Source organism: Lepisosteus oculatus, chromosome 27, assembly GCF_040954835.1.
Source record: "Lepisosteus oculatus isolate fLepOcu1 chromosome 27, fLepOcu1.hap2, whole genome shotgun sequence".
In the NCBI taxonomy this organism is placed as follows: Eukaryota; Metazoa; Chordata; class Actinopteri; order Semionotiformes; family Lepisosteidae; genus Lepisosteus; species Lepisosteus oculatus.
In genome coordinates, this window is record NC_090722.1 from 10,929,442 (window position 1) to 10,948,150 (window position 18,709).

General features: G+C 55.0%; 2 protein-coding genes across 4 annotated transcripts; one reads left to right on the forward strand and one right to left on the reverse strand.

Annotated features, from left to right (window-relative positions):
- Positions 1–6,514: 6,514 nt before the first annotated feature.
- On the reverse strand, positions 6,515–10,762 carry lin37 (lin-37 DREAM MuvB core complex component). Of its 2 annotated transcripts, none has more exons than XM_006641528.2 (10): positions 10,677–10,762; positions 9,837–9,914; positions 9,314–9,389; positions 9,066–9,116; positions 8,565–8,594; positions 8,337–8,422; positions 7,867–8,027; positions 7,483–7,614; positions 7,182–7,255; positions 6,515–6,876 (listed from the first exon to the last, which is right to left on the reverse strand). In XM_006641528.2, the coding sequence occupies exons 2-10, from the start codon at positions 9,868–9,870 to the stop codon at positions 6,798–6,800; spliced, it is 723 nt and encodes a 240-aa protein (XP_006641591.1). In that variant the 5' UTR covers positions 9,871–9,914; positions 10,677–10,762; the 3' UTR covers positions 6,515–6,797. The 2 variants fall into 2 exon arrangements, with proteins under 2 accessions (XP_006641591.1, XP_015191880.1); XM_015336394.1 differs by having other exon boundaries at positions 7,423–7,614.
- Positions 10,763–11,074: 312 nt separating this feature from the next.
- Positions 11,075–18,488, forward strand: proser3 (proline and serine rich 3). 2 transcript variants are annotated; one of them, XM_069185307.1, is made up of 13 exons: positions 11,075–11,150; positions 11,474–11,720; positions 11,979–12,087; positions 12,461–12,762; positions 13,374–13,519; positions 13,652–13,773; positions 14,550–14,635; positions 14,873–15,006; positions 15,542–15,702; positions 16,098–16,637; positions 16,970–17,141; positions 17,553–17,634; positions 18,317–18,488. In XM_069185307.1, the coding sequence occupies exons 2-13, from the start codon at positions 11,710–11,712 to the stop codon at positions 18,366–18,368; spliced, it is 1,917 nt and encodes a 638-aa protein (XP_069041408.1). In that variant the 5' UTR covers positions 11,075–11,150; positions 11,474–11,709; the 3' UTR covers positions 18,369–18,488. The 2 variants fall into 2 exon arrangements, with proteins under 2 accessions (XP_069041408.1, XP_069041409.1); XM_069185308.1 differs by having other exon boundaries at positions 18,320–18,488.
- The last annotated feature ends 221 nt before the right edge of the window (positions 18,489–18,709 follow it).

An 18,709-nucleotide genomic window follows, 5' to 3' on the forward strand; every position in this document is an offset into this window, starting at 1 on the left:
AAACAGAAGCCAGAAAGAACAACTCCACAGCGGGCAGACTTAATCCAGGATACGACACCCAACACCACAAGTATCTTAAAAAAGCAGCTTTCTTGTGGGATTTAACAGGCGGGGTGGCACGACGCTTTTCCGATAATGATGCGAGAAAAAACCAACGCATATGTGCAAGAGTAGTTTAACGCATACGGCACACATAGCGGGCTGAGGGGAGATTTCCCTTTGGCTCAACAGGATGGGTCCCTGTTGAGTGACGCTGGAGGCCCGGGTTCGAGTCGCCGCGGTGGGGGGGCCGATCTGAGGCGGCAGCGGCGAGGGCGCATACCCACGTGAACCCGAGAGCGCTACAGTATGAACAAATATACAAAAAAGATCGTAAAAATTAACTTACTTGCAAGGCTTAACCCTCTTCAAGTAACAATAGGGAGTCAAACAAAGTATTAATATAAATTAATTAAGTAATATTATTTGAAGACAAAAAAAAACCCAGTAACCTCTGGGATTTAACACTGCAGAAGGAGAACGAATGAATTTTCTGTTTTGAACTGAGCCTTGGGCAGAAACACGGTACCCCGGGGCAACGGATACCTGAGGCGGCGCGTGGCCGCAGGACGTCCCTTCCCACAGGTGATGTCTCAGGGCGTCCAGAGGCGTCGCCCACCTCACCAGGACACCCTCTGGCTGGCTCTCGCAAGGCAGGAACGTCCCGCTGGGGTGCCGGCCGGGTCTGGACCTGCAGAGACGAGCGGGTCTCCCACACCCCCACCTCTTTCCCCGGGAAGACTGAGACGCAGAGGTGTCTGCAGCGACAGCGCTGCCGAGCTCAGTTCTGGGAGAAAGTGTTCCTAACACCCTGGAGGTGCTGACAAGAGCGTGTTTCTCCAGTGGGTGTGGGCTGTCCCCGCTGCCATCACCCTTCGCCCACGGCGCTGCTGGGGACGTCCAGCTGGTTTCAGGGCTGCTCAGATCAGCTCAGCTTCAGGGCTGCTGCTCCGGAGCTGAGAGACAGAAGGGAGGCGCGTTCTTTAACTGCTCGCACCCCGCTAGCTGATTCTGCACCCCTCTCACACACTGTTCACCCCTCTCTCACCCCTCACACACTGTTCACCCCTCTCTCACCCCTCACACACACTGTTCACCCCTCTCTCACCCCTCTCACACACTGTTCACCCCTCTCTCACCCCTCACACACTGTTCACCCCTCTCTCACCCCTCACACACTGTTCACCCCTCTCTCACCCCTCACACACTGTTCACCCCTCACACACTGTTCACCCCTCTCACACACTGTTCACCCCTCTCTCACACCCCTCACACACTGTTCACCCCTCTCTCACCCCTCACACACACTGTTCACCCCTCTCTCACCCCTCACACACTGTTCACCCCTCTCTCACCCCTCTCTCACACTGTTCACCCCTCTCTCACCCCTCTCTCACACTGTTCACCCCTCTCTCACCCCTCACACACACTGTTCACCCCTCTCTCACCCCTCTCACACACTGTTCACCCCTCTCTCACCCCTCACACACTGTTCACCCCTCTCTCACCCCTCACACACTGTTCACCCCTCTCTCACCCCTCTCACACACTGTTCACCCCTCTCTCACCCCTCACACACTGTTCACCCCTCTCTCACCCCTCACACACTGTTCACCCCTCTCTCACCCCTCTCACACACTGTTCACCCCTCACACACTGTTCACCCCTCTCTCACCCCTCACACACACACTGTTCACCCCTCACACACTGTTCACCCCTCTCTCACCCCTCACACACACACTGTTCACCCCTCTCTCACCCCTCACACACTGTTCACCCCTCTCTCACACCCCTCACACACTGTTCACCCCTCTCTCACCCCTCACACACTGTTCACCCCTCTCTCACCCCAAACCCAGAACAACACCAGCGCTTTGCACTCGTCAGCAGGGAAATACCCAACTGTGGGACCGACAGGCCACTTCCTGTACTGTTCAAACTGCACTCATCCTCTTCATCATCATCAGTGCTCGGAGTGACAGGCCACTTCTCTAGTGTTGAAACCAGGCGGTTAACAGGCTCTCTGTTCTCCACCATCACTTCTCAACTTGCAGGCAGATTGAAGTACACAATCAGGACCGCAGAATAACTGTGGCTGCTCATCACCTCGGACCCGTGTGCGACTCCAGAAGGCAGGACCGCCTGGAGGTTCTGCTCAGGCATGTCCCGTCTTGGGAGATGGCCACGGACATGTGCGTGCTCTGTGCTTGTTCGCAGAGGCGGGGGGGAGGGTATCTGATGTCATCTGTGGCTTCTGCAGTTCTTGTCGCTGTGGGTGTGATGGCCCAAGCCTCTTCAGCAGGTTGTTTGGAGGATTAGGGAAGCTGAGTTTCCCACACAGAGGTCTCAGCCTTGCCCCTGCAGTGCAGCACAAGAGCACAGTGACGGCCTGGTGCTGCGTGGGGGGAGATCATCGCTCTGCACAGCCCCCGCTGGTCTGCCACTGTGGCACAGTGGTGCACGATATTGTACTCTACCTGTTCCAGCTCATCTCTTAGTTCCCCTGGCTGCTTCGGTGCTTTAATTAAACCAATTAAAGTTAGAAGACTGGGAGGGGGCATGCTGTCATGGCGTCCCGTACCAATTCCTGCCCCTGTGCCCCAGTTCGTAATGGGAATTAAGGCCTAATGGGAACTGAAGGAGACAGAGATCATGTGCTGTCGTGGTTTGAGACGAATTATGATCATCACTCACGTATCTCATAATGTGGTTCAAATCTTGTTTCTGCTTTCACCTGAGGTTTTCACAGCTAGCTGGTGCAACAGGCACACATATGTGACATTCACCTCTGATGAGCACGGTAATAAATTTAATTCTTTGCAACTCGGTCTCAGAGGTGCTGATCTCAGGAGATAGCGATGATGATAATGAGGCATTCGGCAGCAAGATAATCAAGTTAAAAACAAGAAGAGCCATTTGGCCCGTGTGTCTGTTTATAGTGCATCATGCCAGGTCAGGTCTCTGCAAAGGCAGCACATGGACAGCTGCAGTCTGCACAGAGTCCATAACACGTGTTTTACTAACTGATAGGGACTACTGCGATGCAGTTTGTATTTGAACTTTGCAGTCCATCTACAGCAATGTCATTAACGTGCAATGGGGCAACAATGGCGTCTGCTGGAATTGTCTGCATGGACTCTGTTCTGTTGTAACGTCCCAGTGTGTGGTCTGTGTGTTTTTGTTGTTGTTCCAAACTTCTGACTTTGATTGTTCTCCCTTCCCCATTGGTTCATCATTGCACCACTGTTTCCGTATGACATCATCTTCAATTAGCTTCCCGACCAATCACAGCTCATCTTATTCAGTATAAAACATGGAGGATTCCAGAAGGAAGGGGCCTTTTGTTTCACTTGGATCCTGCTTGGCTTTTGATTTTGCTTTGGCTTTGCTGTTTTGTTGGTTTCTGTTTGTCTCTTTGTACTGTCGTTTGTGCGTGTTATCATAATTTTGCCATTACCTTGCCCAAACTTGTTACTGTATCAACCTGTGTTTTTTTACCCTGTTACTTGTCTACTCTCGTTTGTGTTCGTAGTTCACTTGTATTTTTGTGTACAGAGTTAGTTCAGGTTGTTGGGTACATTTTGCACACACGTAGTTGATTCTTGTACTAGTCACACTAGTTTAGGACGGGTGAGTGCTGTTTGTCTTGTGTGGTTTTGGGGAGTCAGGGGAGGTTAGCTAGGCTGTTGAAGACGCTGAAGACCGTGTGTTTCGGGTTTTCTTCTGTAGTCAGGTCAGCTTTCCCTCACCTTCCTAGCCAGCTCCATTTTGTGTGTGATTTTCTTTTCTTTGGCACTGCTCTAGCTCCCTCTCCCTGTGTGTTATTGTCTCCAATTACACCCAGTTACTCACCTTAAAATCCTCACTTTTGCACTGACCCTTGTTCTCGCGCTTCCTAGTCCCTCACCAGACCCCACCTGCTTCCAAAAATGATCCTAAATAATAATAATAATAAACTTTATTTTATATAGCGCCTTTAAAGGTGGCTTCTCAAAGCGCTTAAATGTTACACCCCTTTACCCCTAGACACTTGGGGTGGTAACATTATTGGGGGCTCGTCCGGGATCTCACATTCCCATCCTAAGGATTGACGTTCGGTTGCATAATTTTGGTGTTTGTACTTTTGTGCATTCTGGGACTGGTAAGCGTCATTTGGTATTTTCTGTGGGATAAGAGCAGGTTTAGGAGATCTGGATTGTGTTTTGGCAAGGTGCTGTAATTATGTCTGCTTTTGATTTGTGAAAGTTTGTGGAGGAACCTTCCTTTGAGCAGCTGGACAGGTGTAGGAAGGACGAATTGTATTCAGGTATCGGAGAAGCTCTTGAAAGGGCCATCAAGAGAGCTGTGATGGATGGACTGGTGGAGTTAGAGGTCGTTGTACTACCGAGCAAGGATGCCAGTTCTCCTGGGGCTGGTGCTAACCCTGCTAGGACTTCTGAAGAACAGGACCAGGTGCCGGGGGTGGCTGAGGTCAAGGCCATTGCCTCCCTTTGAACCATTCTCTCCAGACTCCACTGGGTCAAAAAGCAACTCGCCCCAAAGTTCGTCTGGCCCGCTTGCACCTGGAGGCGCAGGAAAAAGCCCAGGTGCGCCAGGCAGAATTTGAATTGCGCCTTGGAGATCGAGGCGGAGACAGAGGTCAAGCTCCGACAGCTTGAGCTGGAAGCGAGAAAGAATGCTCCTGGTGCGCAGCCGCCCCACTCCGAGGCCTCTAGTGTCTCCTGTGGAAGATCCACTCTCGACCACCTTCGATGTAAGTAAGCACAGTGCTTTAGTCCCTCTATTCAGGGAGTCGGAAGTTGATTCGTACTTTGAACTTGAAATTTATTGCCGTATGTAACCGGTACGTGCGCTAGTACAATGGGTTTCTTACTGACAGAAAGTCTCTCGGTTGTTAAAAAGTGTAAAAACACAAAGTGCAGATAGTGCATCAAGACAATGTACAAGTAAACAGTTTGAATGTAAACAATGCAGACGTGTAAACAACGACTGGAGATGTGCAATAAATAAGAAATCATAATGAGGTAGATGGTGTAGGTGTGGTCCGAGGGGCATGGCCAAATGTGTTCTCCAATCGCACTGCTTGTGGGTAGAAGCTATTGAGGAATCTGGTGGTCAGTGTCCGTATGCTCTTGTATCTCTTGCCTGAGGGCAGTGGGGTGAAGAGCTCATGCCCGGGGTGGTGACTGTCCTCTGTGATGGCCATAATTCTACCATGGCAGCGGTCCTCATAGAGCTGTTGAATCTCGGTGAGACCACAGCCGATGATCTTCTGGGCCATATTGACCATTCTCTGCAGTGCCTTCCTCTCTCGAGAAGAGGTGCTGCCGTACCACACGGTGATCCCGTTGGAGAGGACGCTCTCGATGGTGCAGCGGTAGAAGTTCACCAGCACAGCGGTAGCACGCTGGTGCATTCGAGCACATTGCCACATCGCTTCGCTGGCCTAAGGAGGTCTGGTCACTGCTGTTGCAGTGTAGACTAGTGGGCAAAGCTCAGGAAGTGTGCTCTACACTTTCCTTAGAAGAAAGTTTGCATTACGCTACTGTGAAGGCTGCTATATTACGGGCTTACGAATTAGTTCCTGAAGCTTATAGACCACGCTTCCGAAATCATTGTGAAGTGTCAGGCCAAACATTTGTTGAATTCGCCAGAGAAAAGGGAATTCTCTTTGATAAATGGTCTGTAGCCAGTGAAGTGAGCGACTTTAACTCATTGTGCGAGTTAATGCTCTTAGCAGAATTTAAGAACTGTTTGCCTGAATGCGTGGTTGTCTGTTTAAGTGAACCAAAAGTGTCTTCCTTGTCACAAGCCACTCTTTTGGCAGACGAGTTTGTGCTCGCGCACAAAAACATCTTCTGCGCATGTGGAAAAGACTTTGTCTACTTTCAGTTCACAACCTCAGTCTACCCCACTAAAAACTAGTTCCTCACGTCCTGAAGAGGAGCGGGACTGTTTTAACTGTCACAGGAGAGGTCATGTTACTGCTGACTGCATGTCCTTGAAACGTGGGCAGCAGCAAGCTGAGTGTAGGGCTTAGCCAGGCTGTCTCCCATGTTGTCGGTCCTTCGACAAGGGACAGTACTCCCCATCCTGGTTATGAGCCTTCCATTGTGAAAGGGTTAGTTTCGTTAACTGGAGAACTGAAGGATCAAAGAGAAATTCAGATAGTGAGGGCTACTGGAGCAGCACAGTCATCTGTTGTTGCAGGCACACTGCCCTTTTCTGATCACTCCTTGTGTAATTCTAGTATCGTGGTCCAAGGGATTGAAATGGGAAATGTGAACGTGCCTCTACACAGGATTAATTTAGATTGTGCCCTAGTTACAGGATTTGTTAGAATTGTAAAGAAAAGATTGAACATCGCGAGCATGGGAGAACAGAGGACTGGGTTACCTTTCCCCAGGACACGGAGCCCATCGTGAGCCGGTGAAGACAGGGGGAGGCTTCAGAACTGAAAGCAAGACGCCACAAAAACAGAAACTGCGGTTTTTATTAAATTGCGTGAAGTTTCTTTATATCGGGAACGATCTGCCCCCAGAGGAAGCAGCTGGCTAGGAAACAAGCCCGCAGTGACGTCAGTAAAACAATAAGCTGTGGCACTAGAGTCTCTGTGGTGAAGACGCTCCCCCGCCCTCCCCCAGAGGAGGCTGGTACAGCCCGTGGTCTGCCCGCGGCCCAGAGTGCCCCCAGGGAGCTGCCACTCCTGCTCGGGGCGAGGGGGCGCCGGTCCGTGCCCCCGGACGCCCCAGGACGCCCTAACGCTCGTACATCTCCTTCAGGACCTTGATGCTCTCGCTGTAGCGGAGCTGGTTCCTTCCGGAAGCTTCCTTCCACCTGCAGGAAACGAGACCGGCCGTGAAAATAAGACCGCGGAGAAACGGAGCCAGAAAGGGCGGGCGGCACGGGTCGAGCTCCGGCCTCCGCCGTCTCGGCGTGGGCAGCCATCGCCCCCCCGCGGCCCCCGCGCCACCGTTCACCCAGCGTCCCAGCAGGCCGAGCGGCCCAGGCGGCCAGACAGTGGCGAGAGCCGCAGGCCCGGACGGGCAGTGGGACGGGGAGTGGGACGGGGACGGAGGGGGATTAAACAGCCAGGAGAGAGAGGGGGGGGAACTCCTTGGGGGCACCGGCGCGAGACCTACTTCTGCCGGACTCTCTTCCAGTGCTCCATGTGGTTGAACATCAGGGCCGAGGGCGCGGGGGGCGTGGCACAGACCTGCAGGCGACAGCGAGCCGAGTCAGAGCAAGAACACGGCGCAGGACAGAGCAGAGCAAGGGAGACACCTGCTGGCCCAACAGGGACATGACACCCAGAACAGCTGTGTGCCGTGGAGGAGTCACCCGACTCGCACCCTACAACATCGCAGAGAGCGGGGCTCGTACCTCGTACCTCCCCCCAGAGAGCGGGGCTCCCATCTGGCGCCCCAGGACTGCGGGGCTCACCTCGCTGACGGGGGCCTTCTCTATCGGCGGGATGCGCAGGCTGATGGGCTCTCTGTGGGCGGCGACGGCGCAGGGCGTGGGCGGGGGCAGGCGGTACACGTTGGTCCCGGTTCCGTTCAGCATGTCCGCCACCTGGGAGACAGGGACACGCCAGGAGGCTCTCAGCTACAGCTAGACAGGGTACCCCTGCAACCTTCCCCCCTCAGGCCCGGACCACCTGGTGACTGGATGGGTTCTGAACCACTGGGTCATCCATTTGGACTGTCCAGCCTGCCTCACTGATCCAGGGAGGTCTTGCAGCTGTTTCACACCCCTGCCACGCTTTGTGTAAAGGGCTGTGACTGTCTCTGCCCCTCCCACCACCCCCCCACCTTGGCGGCTCACCTCTTCCTCCACCAGGCTGGGTGGGGGGCTGGGGGACCCCGCTCTCTCACGGACCGAGGGGTTGTTCCTCATCCAGGCGCGGCAGATGGGGTACAGTGGGGTGCTGCTGGTGAACTGGGCCAGGTCCACGCTGCGGTCGAACAGCTTGATGATGTAGGTGTCTGCCGGGGGGAGAGGGAGAGATGGAGAGAGAGGCCGGCAGTGGGACGTCCCAGGAGAGACGGGGAGAAACACAGGCGGAGACAGAGAGTGTGCGTGAAACAGTGGCCCCGTGGGGCAGAGAGACAGGCGAGACAAAGCCGAGGGCGGAGGCGGGGGTGACGAGGGAGGCGGAGCCAGAGGCGGGGGGTGACGAGGGAGGCGGGGCCAGAGGAAGGGGGTGACGAGGGAGGCGGGGCCAGAGGCAGGGGGTGACGAGGGAGGCGGGGTCACGGGGGGGAGAGGACAGAGGCGAAGGGGGCCGCTCTCACTGGGTTTGTGCTGGCTGCTCTCCGCCAGCCCGTCGTCCATCTCCTTCCTCTTCTTGCGGCGGTGCTGCGGGAGGCGCGAGGAGGGCCTGCGGGACGAGAGGCGCAGAGGCGTGAGCGAGGGGGTCCCGATGACATCATCACTACCGCCACCAGACCTCCCTCTGCAGCGCCCCGCCCGACGGCCCCCACTCCCCCCTGAGCGCAGGCGGCCCACCGCCACAGACTCACCGTTTCCCCGCGGAGGACGGAGACAGGTCCCTGCGGAGCAAAGCACAGCGGAGAACGAATTAGAGGAAATGTGCCGAACGTCTGGAATCTCACCACGGCACAGAAACGACTCCCCCGCGGCTCCCGAAGGGGCTGCCGAGCACCCAATCCCACAAATCCTACGGACAATAAACGCACCGAGATTCCTGTGCTGTTTCTGTCGGCTGCAGGGCATTCCAGAGATTCAGAGGGGAATGATTTAGGAATAAACAAAAGCCTGGAGCTCACTCCTCATCCAGAGTGACGTTACTCTCCAAATGACCGTGCGAAGCATTTTAAACCCTCCCCAGGGAAACAAACTCCTGTCTGACATCAAGAATGACAGATTATTATTCTTAGATTGTTGATTGTGTAGAAAAGAAAGAGAAGGGGATGTCTGCATGGTGCTCAGTGGCTGAAGCAACTTTAATTTTACTTCATGTTTAGTAACCACATGCTCATTAACTCAGATCAACTACCTACTTGCTCAGCGAGTCTGCTCCCATCTTCCCAGAGTCCTCCTCGTTCTGCTCCCTGCAAGACACAGAGTAAAACAGGCACCATTAGTATGCAGACTGGACCTGAACCACCGGACCGGTTGTCCTCCTGGTGTAACAGGACTGGACCTGAACCACTGGACCGGCTGTCCTCCTGGTGTCACCAGACCTGCTCGGAAGCAGCTGGGTACAGCCGTAGTCTTTAAGATGCTGATCTGGCACAAAGTCACGAACCTCTCGCTGTCACTCTTCTCCACCAGGCCCTGCAGGACCGCTTCCAGCCTGCTCCTGGCGCTGACCGCCTCCACATCTGCAAGAGGGGACAGAGGAGATCATTATTCCCTGAGAACAGTGGCTTCCGAATGGTGACCCGTAGTTCATATCTGTCCTGCAAGGGTCTGGCTCCTGGCCTGTACTACAGAGCCAATGACTACAGCGAGTAGCTTGCCGATGGGTTATCCCAAGTGCTTTGCCTTATTTTCACAGGCTACACTAATAATGCCTCTTTTCCGCTGGCACGCCTGAGCCGAGCCCCAGCCCAACGCCCGGCTTGTGTGTTTATTTACCGCGCAGTCTGAGAGGTTAATTTCTTCATGGCCACAAAGGCCAACAGATCAGACTCCCATCCACACAGAGCACGCCGATCTGCATTGGGGCTTATGGGCGACTGGCGCTGGAGGGTCAAACGGCACCAAAGAGGCAGGAAAGTGGACCGGGAACGACCCAGGCCACTGTGGCTGCGTTCCACGTCCCTCACCTGGCTTCTCAGTTTTGATCTTCATGGGCAGCATGGTGGATCGGCCCGAGAGGCTCGGAGGCCACAGCTCCTTCTCTCCTGGAACGCCGGGAAGAAGACAAGTCACTTTCAAGTAAAAAGAGAGCAAAGAGCAGACTTCTTTAAAAGGAGCAGCCCGAGGAACAACGGGGACCAACAGGTCAGAACCTGACTGAACCAGATCGGCTCCGGTTTCCCCGGGGTGGGGGACAGTACCGTGCCCCCCTCCAGGTCTAAAAACATCCCAAAACAGAGAGGGCGACGGGCGGGATCGCCGACATAACCCGATTAAACTTATCACGACTCGATCGGTTAACGAGCGCAATCAAAATCCTGACGGTTTCTGCAGACTTAACCGGAGAGCTACGTTATGGGGTACTCATTTAACGTAGACTTTAAGGCGTCATTTCCAACCCTAGCCAATAGGAGCGGCAGGGTAGTGCCCATTTTAAAGTTTTCAATGCAGAGGAGTTTCATATTATTGTGCACTGTATTCATTTACAGAAATGGTATGACAAAAAAGAAAGAGTCCTGCCGCACGTCTTCCTCCCTGACTAAGACAGTTAATTAATAGACCTGATCCCCTTTCATGGTAGCCGTGCAGATCGCAGCGACATCAAACCCGACCACGTAGGTACGGTTATAAAAAGCAAAGTGATCACATAGACTTTACACGTAGACGTCATTTAGGAAGCAAAACAATTTTCATTTCTGTGTATATCGCCAAGGCTGCATGTGCTATAACAGCAAAAACACCTCGGTAAGGAAACGGTGACAACTTAAAAAGACACCATCATTTTAAAATCAAATATTTTTGTTTACCCAGACAGTTTCCCAAAAGACGTTCCTCTTCCGCGCGCAACCCGATCACTCTTCAGCTATTGGTGGAAACCGAAGGCTGCCTCCCACTTTCATTGCTCAATCATCCTGTCACTCATCGAATTACGTCAATATGATTGGCTAATACGGGGAAAGCGCCTGTCTGTGCTCTAAAACTACATTTCCCAGAATATTAATCAAGCTCAAGATGAATCTTTTTCATTCATATGGAGCCTTAAAAACCATAATTGTGTTACATTAAAGGTGAATTCAGGGTTATTTTTGTTTCCATCTATAATCTAACTTATTTTCTATTTCTCAAAATAGTTTTTTAAAAAAAGCACCTAAATGCATTATGGGAAGCGTAGTTTTCACTGGCTGCATTGGGTGCGGTTGCCGGGCGACGAGCCGGAGCCTCCGGAAGCGCGCGCTGTTTGGTTACGGTTGGGGTGAAATGGAGACTCGAAGAGAGCGGAGGTAAATAACTTGCATCTTATTTTTTACAGCTGACAGCTATTACACGGTATCGCAGTTTGGAGATTAAGGTTCTTTACGTGTACACGAAGGCCTGTTGTAAAATTATTATTTGTCTCCCTTAAACACGGCGTTTTAAAACTCGTGACCGTCTTCGTTACGGATCACTTTTGACAGTCAAAACAACAATAATCGGTTATTATAGTGCTGAAACTTTCATAATACCACACAGTTGAGGGTTTTCAGAGTACAAGCAACAGAAAAGCTCAGTTGTACCTCCACTAAACTAACGCAAGACGCACTGGGTGTTTGTTTCTCATTTTAAGCGAATTCCGGTGACAGCACTGCGGCGATAGATCGGCACCAGGCGTGACGTCCTGGCGTCCAGCCTCCAGCCCCCAGCCGTGAGGTTGTTAGCAGGTGCCTGCGTGGCCGTGGGATCAGCGTGCGGGTCTGCGGGCCTCCTCCGGGCCCGGCCGGCTGCTGGCGCTCAGGAGCAGCGCGGAGGTCGGGGCAGGACAGGGAGAGAAGCCGCCGGCAGCGAGCACGTATCGAAGGAGACATGAAATCAAGGTGAGAAGCTGCCTCACAGCGCTGGGACCCCGGGGTGCTGTCTGTGTGGAGTCTGTATGTTCTCCCTGTGTTCAGGTGGGTTTCCTCCAGGTGCTCTGGTTTCATCCCACAGCTCAAAGACAGTTAATTGCCTTCTGGGAAACTGGCCCTGGCGTGTGTGTGTGGGGGGGGTGTGGGTGTGGGTGTGTGTGTGGTGTGTGGGTGGAGCCCGGTGCTGTATGACACTGACCTGTCCTGCTCTTCCTCTCCCCTCCACAGTGGTGCTGTGTTCTCCAGGCAGAACCCTTTCCCTCCCGATCCGCCCTTGTCCAAGACCCACTACAACCCCTCCCGTGCCAAGACGCTGCCCAGGCCGGAGAGGAGGACGGTGAGCACCGGGTGTGGGAGTTGAGCCGGTCCGCTCCAGCTCTCGCTGCCTGCTACAGGGCTTGTCTGAGTAAACCCGTTGCCGGAACTGGATGTCTGGAGTTTGGTTCAGGCCGTTTTGAATGGGATGGCAAGAGAGACAACCTGATCTGCTTTGGTTGCAGTATTAAAGGGAGCCTTGGTTTCTCCAAGTAATTATACTGAGGAAAGGGCTAATCTATAATAGCCCTCCAGATTTATAACCCTTGAGAGTAAGAGAGAAGATCTGTTGTTTTTTCTGTCTCCTCCCTCCATCCCTCCTTCCCTTCAGACTTATTCTAGCCTATTCCCCTGCCATCTCAGTTTCAATCTCTCGCGCTCTCTGCCCCCCACAGGCCCTCAGCCCCGTCCGTCTCTCCCGGCCCCCCAGTCCCCCCCCACCGCCGGACACGCTGAGCCCCGCAGACGAGCGATTCCTGCTGGCGGCTTCCAACCGCCTGCTCCCGGCCGGCCCCCCAGCCGCAGACCCCCAGCCCAGCTTCTCCGAGTCCTGGCCTTCCACGGACCTCGGCTCCCCCCAGGGGGCCGACTGCGCCCCCTCCCCCGGCGCCGACGCTCCTCCGCCTGCAGCCCCAGCAGGAAAGCCCCAGGCTTGGGCAGGACCTGTAGGCCCGAGGGAAGACTCTGTCTTGGCAAGGTGAGGTGTACGGTGGCCAGTGAGGGTTGTAAACAAGGGGAGGCCGTGGGACCCATCTGGCTCGATGGGTTTCTTAGCAGCTCAGAGGATCCAGTTATCTCATCCAGCTGTTTCCTGAATAATCCCGGGGAACTGTCTTCAAGCACACAGTTCGATACCTCCCACCACCACCATTGGTGTAAAAATAGGCTTTCTGGTTGAAGTCCTGGATGCACGCCCTGTTAGTTTCCACCTGTGTCCACGGTTTCTGGTCCACTGGGCCGAAATAGTCTTCTGGGTCGACTTCGTCAGCAGCCTTTCAGGATTTTTCAATAGGTCCTATGTGTAATCCCTTCCAACCAGGACTAAAACGGGAGTCCTGTTCCTTTCAGCTGTCTGTGTTGCCCTTCCGGAGCGTCTGGCTCTGATTCTGGGATGGGCCTCCTTGTGCCAGAGCTTCATGGTCTGTGGCTGTTCGTTCAGCCCAGCTCCCGGTAACTAATTGGATGGGCTTGACGAGCTGTGGGCTCTGACATCCGAGGCCCATCAGGCTCCGAGTCTGCAGTGCACTAGGCTCCCAGCGGACCTCGCTGACGCCCCTCTGCCCTGACCGCTCCGCGTCTCCTCCCCAGGTACGTCGAGCGCTTCCGGCGCGGGCGGCCGCAGAGCCGAGAGGAGCGCCGGCGCTCCGCAGCCTCAGAGGGAGAGGGGGCGCGGTTCTGGTGGCTGCCCGCCTCGCCGCCTTCCAGCTCCCCCTCTGCGCTGACGTCCGAGAAAGGTGCGCCCCGCTTTCCTCTCCCCTCTCCTGTGCTCTGCCGGCTCGGCGTTCCCGGGGCAGGGATCTTGGGGACTGATTCCTGGGACGGAGCGGAGGGCCGTGGCCTCACTCTGCGTCGCGCTGTCTTTGCAGGCTCCTCGACGGCCCGCCGGGCGGCGCGGTCCCTCTCTCCCTCTCCCCCCAGCCCCGCGGCGCGGTCCCGGCTCAGCCCCCCCGTCTCCCCGCCCAGAGCCGCGCTGGACCTCAGCCCCGCGGTGAGTCCGTCTCCCCGGTCTGCTCCCGCCCTCCTCTGCCCGGCCCAGCCTGACGCTGCGGCCGATTGCAGGAGGCTGGCCTGGGGGCTGAGGGCTGCGAGGTGTTTAATTTCAACCCATTGCCATTAAACAGTCTAGATCCAGCGCAGGGACTCGGGGGATTAAAGTTAAAGCAGGAGCCTCTCGCCACCAAGTGGGCACAGCTGCCACTGCAGGCAGACCTGCTCAAAACAAATTCCTTTTCTGGGCACTCCACTCACAGTGCTTTCTAGGAAACAGGGACCCCCTCCACCACCACCAGTGTGCAGCCCTCACTGCATGGTGAGTGCCCCCTACTGGCCCCACTAACACCTCTTCAAGCAGCAGCCTCGGCTTTCCCAGGAGTCTCCCCTCCAGGTACTGACCAGGCTCACACTGCTGAGCTCCAGTGGGCTGCCAGCTGGGAGCTGCAGGGTGATATAACTGCTGGAGTGAAATTATAGATTGAAGCTGTTTAACTCCTTTCCTAAGGAGAAACAGAATCACAGAATGTAACTTAATACAAAAAATATCAGACTGAATACTGTCCCCCCCATATCCTAACTTAAATTACGATCCCCAGGCAGGATGGTACTGGGGCTATATGCCCCATAACAGCTTTGAGAATTTTTTTTCCTGCTGCCCTGTCTTCATTGCTGAGCCAGTGTTGAGGGTGTGTGAGTACACTGCTGTCTCAGTGATGATGATGATGATGGTGTTGAAGGTGTGGGCCGTGTTCCCTGCCTGTGCTCCCCCAGGCTCTGTCGGACGGCTCCCCACGTGACCCCAGAGACCCGGAGATCCTGCGGCTCCAGGAGAGGGCCAGGCGGCTGGTGCAGAGGAGGTAGGGTGGCTTGGCAGCATCTTGGCACACGGGTCTTCCCTGACGCATCCCAGCGCAACTGCCTCTGGTCTCCGCTACAAACGCATGTCCCGTGTTCTCCTCTCCTGAGCTCGGGTTCGAGAGCCTCTCTCAAGCCCGCTGGGCTGACGTGCACCTGAGGAGTCTGAATCCTTGGACGGGTGGTAGTTTGTCCCACACCCCCCTGACGGCGGTTTCTCCTGTCCGATGTCCCGGCAGCGAGACCTCTCTCAGCAGCAGCTCCATCCCTGTGAGCTCTGAAGGCCTGGGCACCCTGGACTCGTCCTCCCGCTTCAGCATGGATGAGCCGGTCCGCAGGCCCACGGTTCCCAGTCTCCTCGACCCTACCACTGGTAGGTCTGGGGGAGGGGGGTGCAGTTTGAAGAATGGGATTTGGAGGTTCTGAAGGGTTGATGAGAAAGATGTGATTCTGTGTCCAAGCAGGTCCCTTCCATCATTGCTGGGAGTGAAACTGTGGATGTGTTGTGGATGTTGCCGGATCTGTGAATCACAGCTGAGCTCCTTGTTGGACACGTGGCTGTGATTTAAGTGTAAATGAAATAGTTGCTCTGCTTCAGACTGCAGCGCCAGTCTTAGTTCCTACAGCCCCGGTGACCCGGATCAGTGCAACAGTGCATTGTTTTTCTCTCTCGGCCACTCCTCCCCAGCGCTCTCTTCCTGCTGTCCCCCTGCTCCTCCTCCGGCCCTCTGTCTCCCTCTCTCACTCCCCGTCTCCACCCTTTCTTGCTCCTCTCACTCTCTTTCCCTCACACTTTATCCCTTCCCTTCTCTCACTCTCGCTCACCCTCTCTCTCTCTTCACCTGGCTCTCACTATTTCCACCCTCCTCTCTCAACCTTTCTCTCTCCCTCTCTCTCCTGTGTTGAAGGATTGGTGACGCTGGCTCCTCTGCCACGCCCCTCTGCGGGGGGGCGCCCTCGTCCGGAGGACGACATCCTCTTCCAGTGGCGCCTGCGCAGGAAGATGGAGCTGGCCCGAGAGCGCCCCCTGCTGGTGCCCCAGGACATCCTGCCCACCGACCGCATGCAGGTGGGGGTTCGAGTGAATGTTTGGGGTTTTCCTTGGTTAGTGAGCTTTGAACCTGGGCAGCTGTCCCGCTCTCTCCCAACGCTCCCAGACTCCAAGTCTCCAGGGAGACGCGCCGTTCAGTCTGTCCCATCAGGACTCAGGGCCGGAGCCGCTGTTTGATGTCGCCTGACCAGCTTGCAGGCAGTGACGTGTCGTTAACTGGACAGGAAAACCAGACAGAGGCACTTTGTACTGACGCCCGTGACAGACCCAGAGACCCTGGAGTCACTGCAGATCTAATTTACTGGTTCGGTTCTGAGTTTTGACGTCTCCAGCTGATGGAGAAGTGGTTTGTCCTTCCTGGAACAGGACGGCGATTTTCGGGTGATTCTGTTCCGCTTTACCCCCCTGCAAAGGAATCGCACAGCTTTCGCCCCGCGGTGACGTCTCAGCGGGGAGCCCCTCACCTGGACGCCTCCCCCCGAGAGAGCAGGGGTCCGGGATCACCGACGCCGGCCCCCCCGTCCTTCCCCGTCGCCAGCCCGGCCCTGATCGCTTCCCATCCTCCTCCGGGGCACGGCCCGCCCGACGTGCCCGCCCACCTGCACCTGCTCTGCGACATCCTGCCCTGCCCCCTGCAGCCCCCGCACCCCGCCCCGGGGTCCCCCCCAGCGGCCGACCCTCCCCCGTCTGCCGAGCCCCCACCGCCCCCGGGCAGGGGCTCGAAGGGGAGCTCCCAGAGTCCTCCGGGAGTTGGGACGAAGGAGGCCGGAGCGGCAGGGGCGTCCCGCCCGGAGCGGAGGGCGTCTGGACAGGGCAGAGAGAGCGCCAGCGCCAGCGCCCGCCGGGCACGGGACAGCCACAAGCCCCGCGGGCCGGCCCAAGCCCAGAGAGGGGGTCCGGGCTCGAGGAGGGAAGCCGCCCCGGCCTCTCCGGTGCACAGCGCCCTGGGCCAGGTAGGAGAACCGGCGTCCCGGCGACACCGGCCTCGTGACCCGAGCCTCTACCCTTCACGTCTGAAGCGCCGTTTATGCGAGTCCAATAAGAGTCGAAATCCGCTTGTCGCCGTCCGCTGTTGTTCGGGAGTGCGTGTGATTGCGTTGTGTTGCGTGTGATGTGTTGCGTGAAGAAACGCACAAGGGCACAAGCATAGCCCTCCGGAGGCAGCTGGTGCTGTAGCAGGGTCTAAGGCTTCGTGAGGATGCCCGCGGCGGTTCTGAGAAGTTTCTGCCAGTCCGGTCTCTGCAGTGTTTTCCGCTGATGGACTGCGCTGTGCTGTCCTGACCAGGTCGTGTCCGAGGTGCTGTTTTCCCCTCCAAATTCCCCGCCTGGGTCCCAGCGCTCCCAGACCCCGGATCCCCAGAGAGACGCCCCCTCCTCTCTCCCAGAGTCCTCCACTCCTGCGCCAGGAGAGCCTCAGCCCTCCGAGGTCGTCGCTCAGCTGCTGCAGGATGCCGAAGGTAAGAGATCAGCTCCTCCCTCTCGCACCGGAGGCCAGAGAGTCTTCGCAGCTCATTTCTCACTGCGCCGCAGAAAGGGGGCAGCGCTGATCCAGTCCTGCTCCCAGAGACCCACACGCCTGCCGGGCTATACTGCAGCCCAGCTCTGTTACACGGCCAAACCCTGAACTGAGGAGCATCAGGATTAATCTGAGCCGTCTGTGTTTTTCAGGCTCTAAAACGTGATGGAAGTTGCATTTTAACTGTTGCATTAAAAAAAAACTGGCAACTTATTAGTTCAGTTAAAATTCAAATCTCTTCCTTAGGGCTCTCCTGACGTGCTGTGTCTCCTCTCCCTCGTGGGCTCTCCTGACGTGCTGTGTGCCCTCTCCTTTGCGGGCTCTCCTGACACGCCGTGTCTCCTTTCCCCAGATTCGGACGGGCTGGAGTTTGAGGACGACCCCTTGCTGCAGGTGCTGAGGTGGCAGAGGGAGCAGGTGATAGAGCAGCTCAGGTGAGCAGAGTGCAGGCTCCTGCACAGCTCTAATCCAGCACCTCCTCTTTATCTGCTTCTGGAGAAGGGCAGGGATTTCCTGCTTTATGGACTCACATGCCTGACAGTACCCCCCTTTTCACTTGTATCTAAAATATACAGAAGGAGGGAGGGCATATAGGAAATCAGAATAACAGTTAATTGTTTTTTTCTACAAGTTTGAATGCTCTGCTGTGTCTCTGTCACTATCCCATTCCGGAGAGACTTTACATATCTTTAAGAAGGGGAAGGCTTTGTGTGTTATTCATCAGTGAGTAATATTGTTCAGTTGAGGAACCGTGGTCTTTGGAGGCTGAATGATATTATTTTTATCTCATCTCTTGATGATGCCATTTAGCTGATTACAGGTCTCTTAATGGTTCACTATAAAATTCCTGCTGGATTGGAGACTCCAGGTTTAACAAGTCATAGCTGGTAGACTTTAGCCTCTGCAGATCAGTGCTGGGAGCAGGAGGCAGTTGGAGAAGAGATGAGTTTCCAGTAAACTAAACTGTGGCGTTTCATTTTGAAAGGATTAATACACTTGCAAACGGATCAGCATGTGTGCCCATGTCCCTGTCTGCTGTGGCTCAGTCAGACTGCCTGTAGGACGCAGATACTTGTACAAATTCAACGTCTAAGTTTTTTTTGTATTTTCTTGCAGCAGGGTGGACGAGCTCTTGCATGAAGTCCAGGAGGAATCACACTCTCATTAACCATCGCCCATCATTCATACATGGATGTGTTTTTAATAGAATTTGATATATTTAAAAAATAATTTTTCAAAAATAAAATAAGTTTTCAAATAATAAATCAGATTAAACAAAACACAGAAATGATACTGACTGTTTCTTCTTACTACTTAATTAATCTTACTACTTACTATGTTAATTATTGACATACCAAAAAAAATAAACAAGAGTGATTAATGAGTAGGATATCTAACAGAGCTGAGTGTCTGGGGGAAACCGGGTTTGGGGTGTGTGTGTGTGGTCTCCCTTTCCCCACCATCACCTTCACCTCAGAGGGGTGGGTGTGCAGAGACTGATGTCAGGAA

Excerpts from the sequence above, each read along its gene's own strand:
- lin37 (XM_015336394.1), bottom strand. The coding sequence starts at position 9,870 with ATGCTGCCCATGAAGATCAAAACTGAGAAGCCAG. Across the intron at positions 7,256-7,422 it reads TCTCTGGGGGGAGGTACGAG|GTCTGTGCCACGCCCCCCGC; the intron begins GTACGAGCCCCG and ends TGTCGCCTGCAG. Across the intron at positions 6,877-7,181 it reads TGGAAGAGAGTCCGGCAGAA|GTGGAAGGAAGCTTCCGGAA; the intron begins GTAGGTCTCGCG and ends CGTTTCCTGCAG.
- proser3 (XM_069185307.1), top strand. Across the intron at positions 12,763-13,373 it reads GAAGACTCTGTCTTGGCAAG|GTACGTCGAGCGCTTCCGGC; the intron begins GTGAGGTGTACG and ends TCTCCTCCCCAG. Across the intron at positions 17,635-18,316 it reads CAGGTGATAGAGCAGCTCAG|CAGGGTGGACGAGCTCTTGC; the intron begins GTGAGCAGAGTG and ends ATTTTCTTGCAG.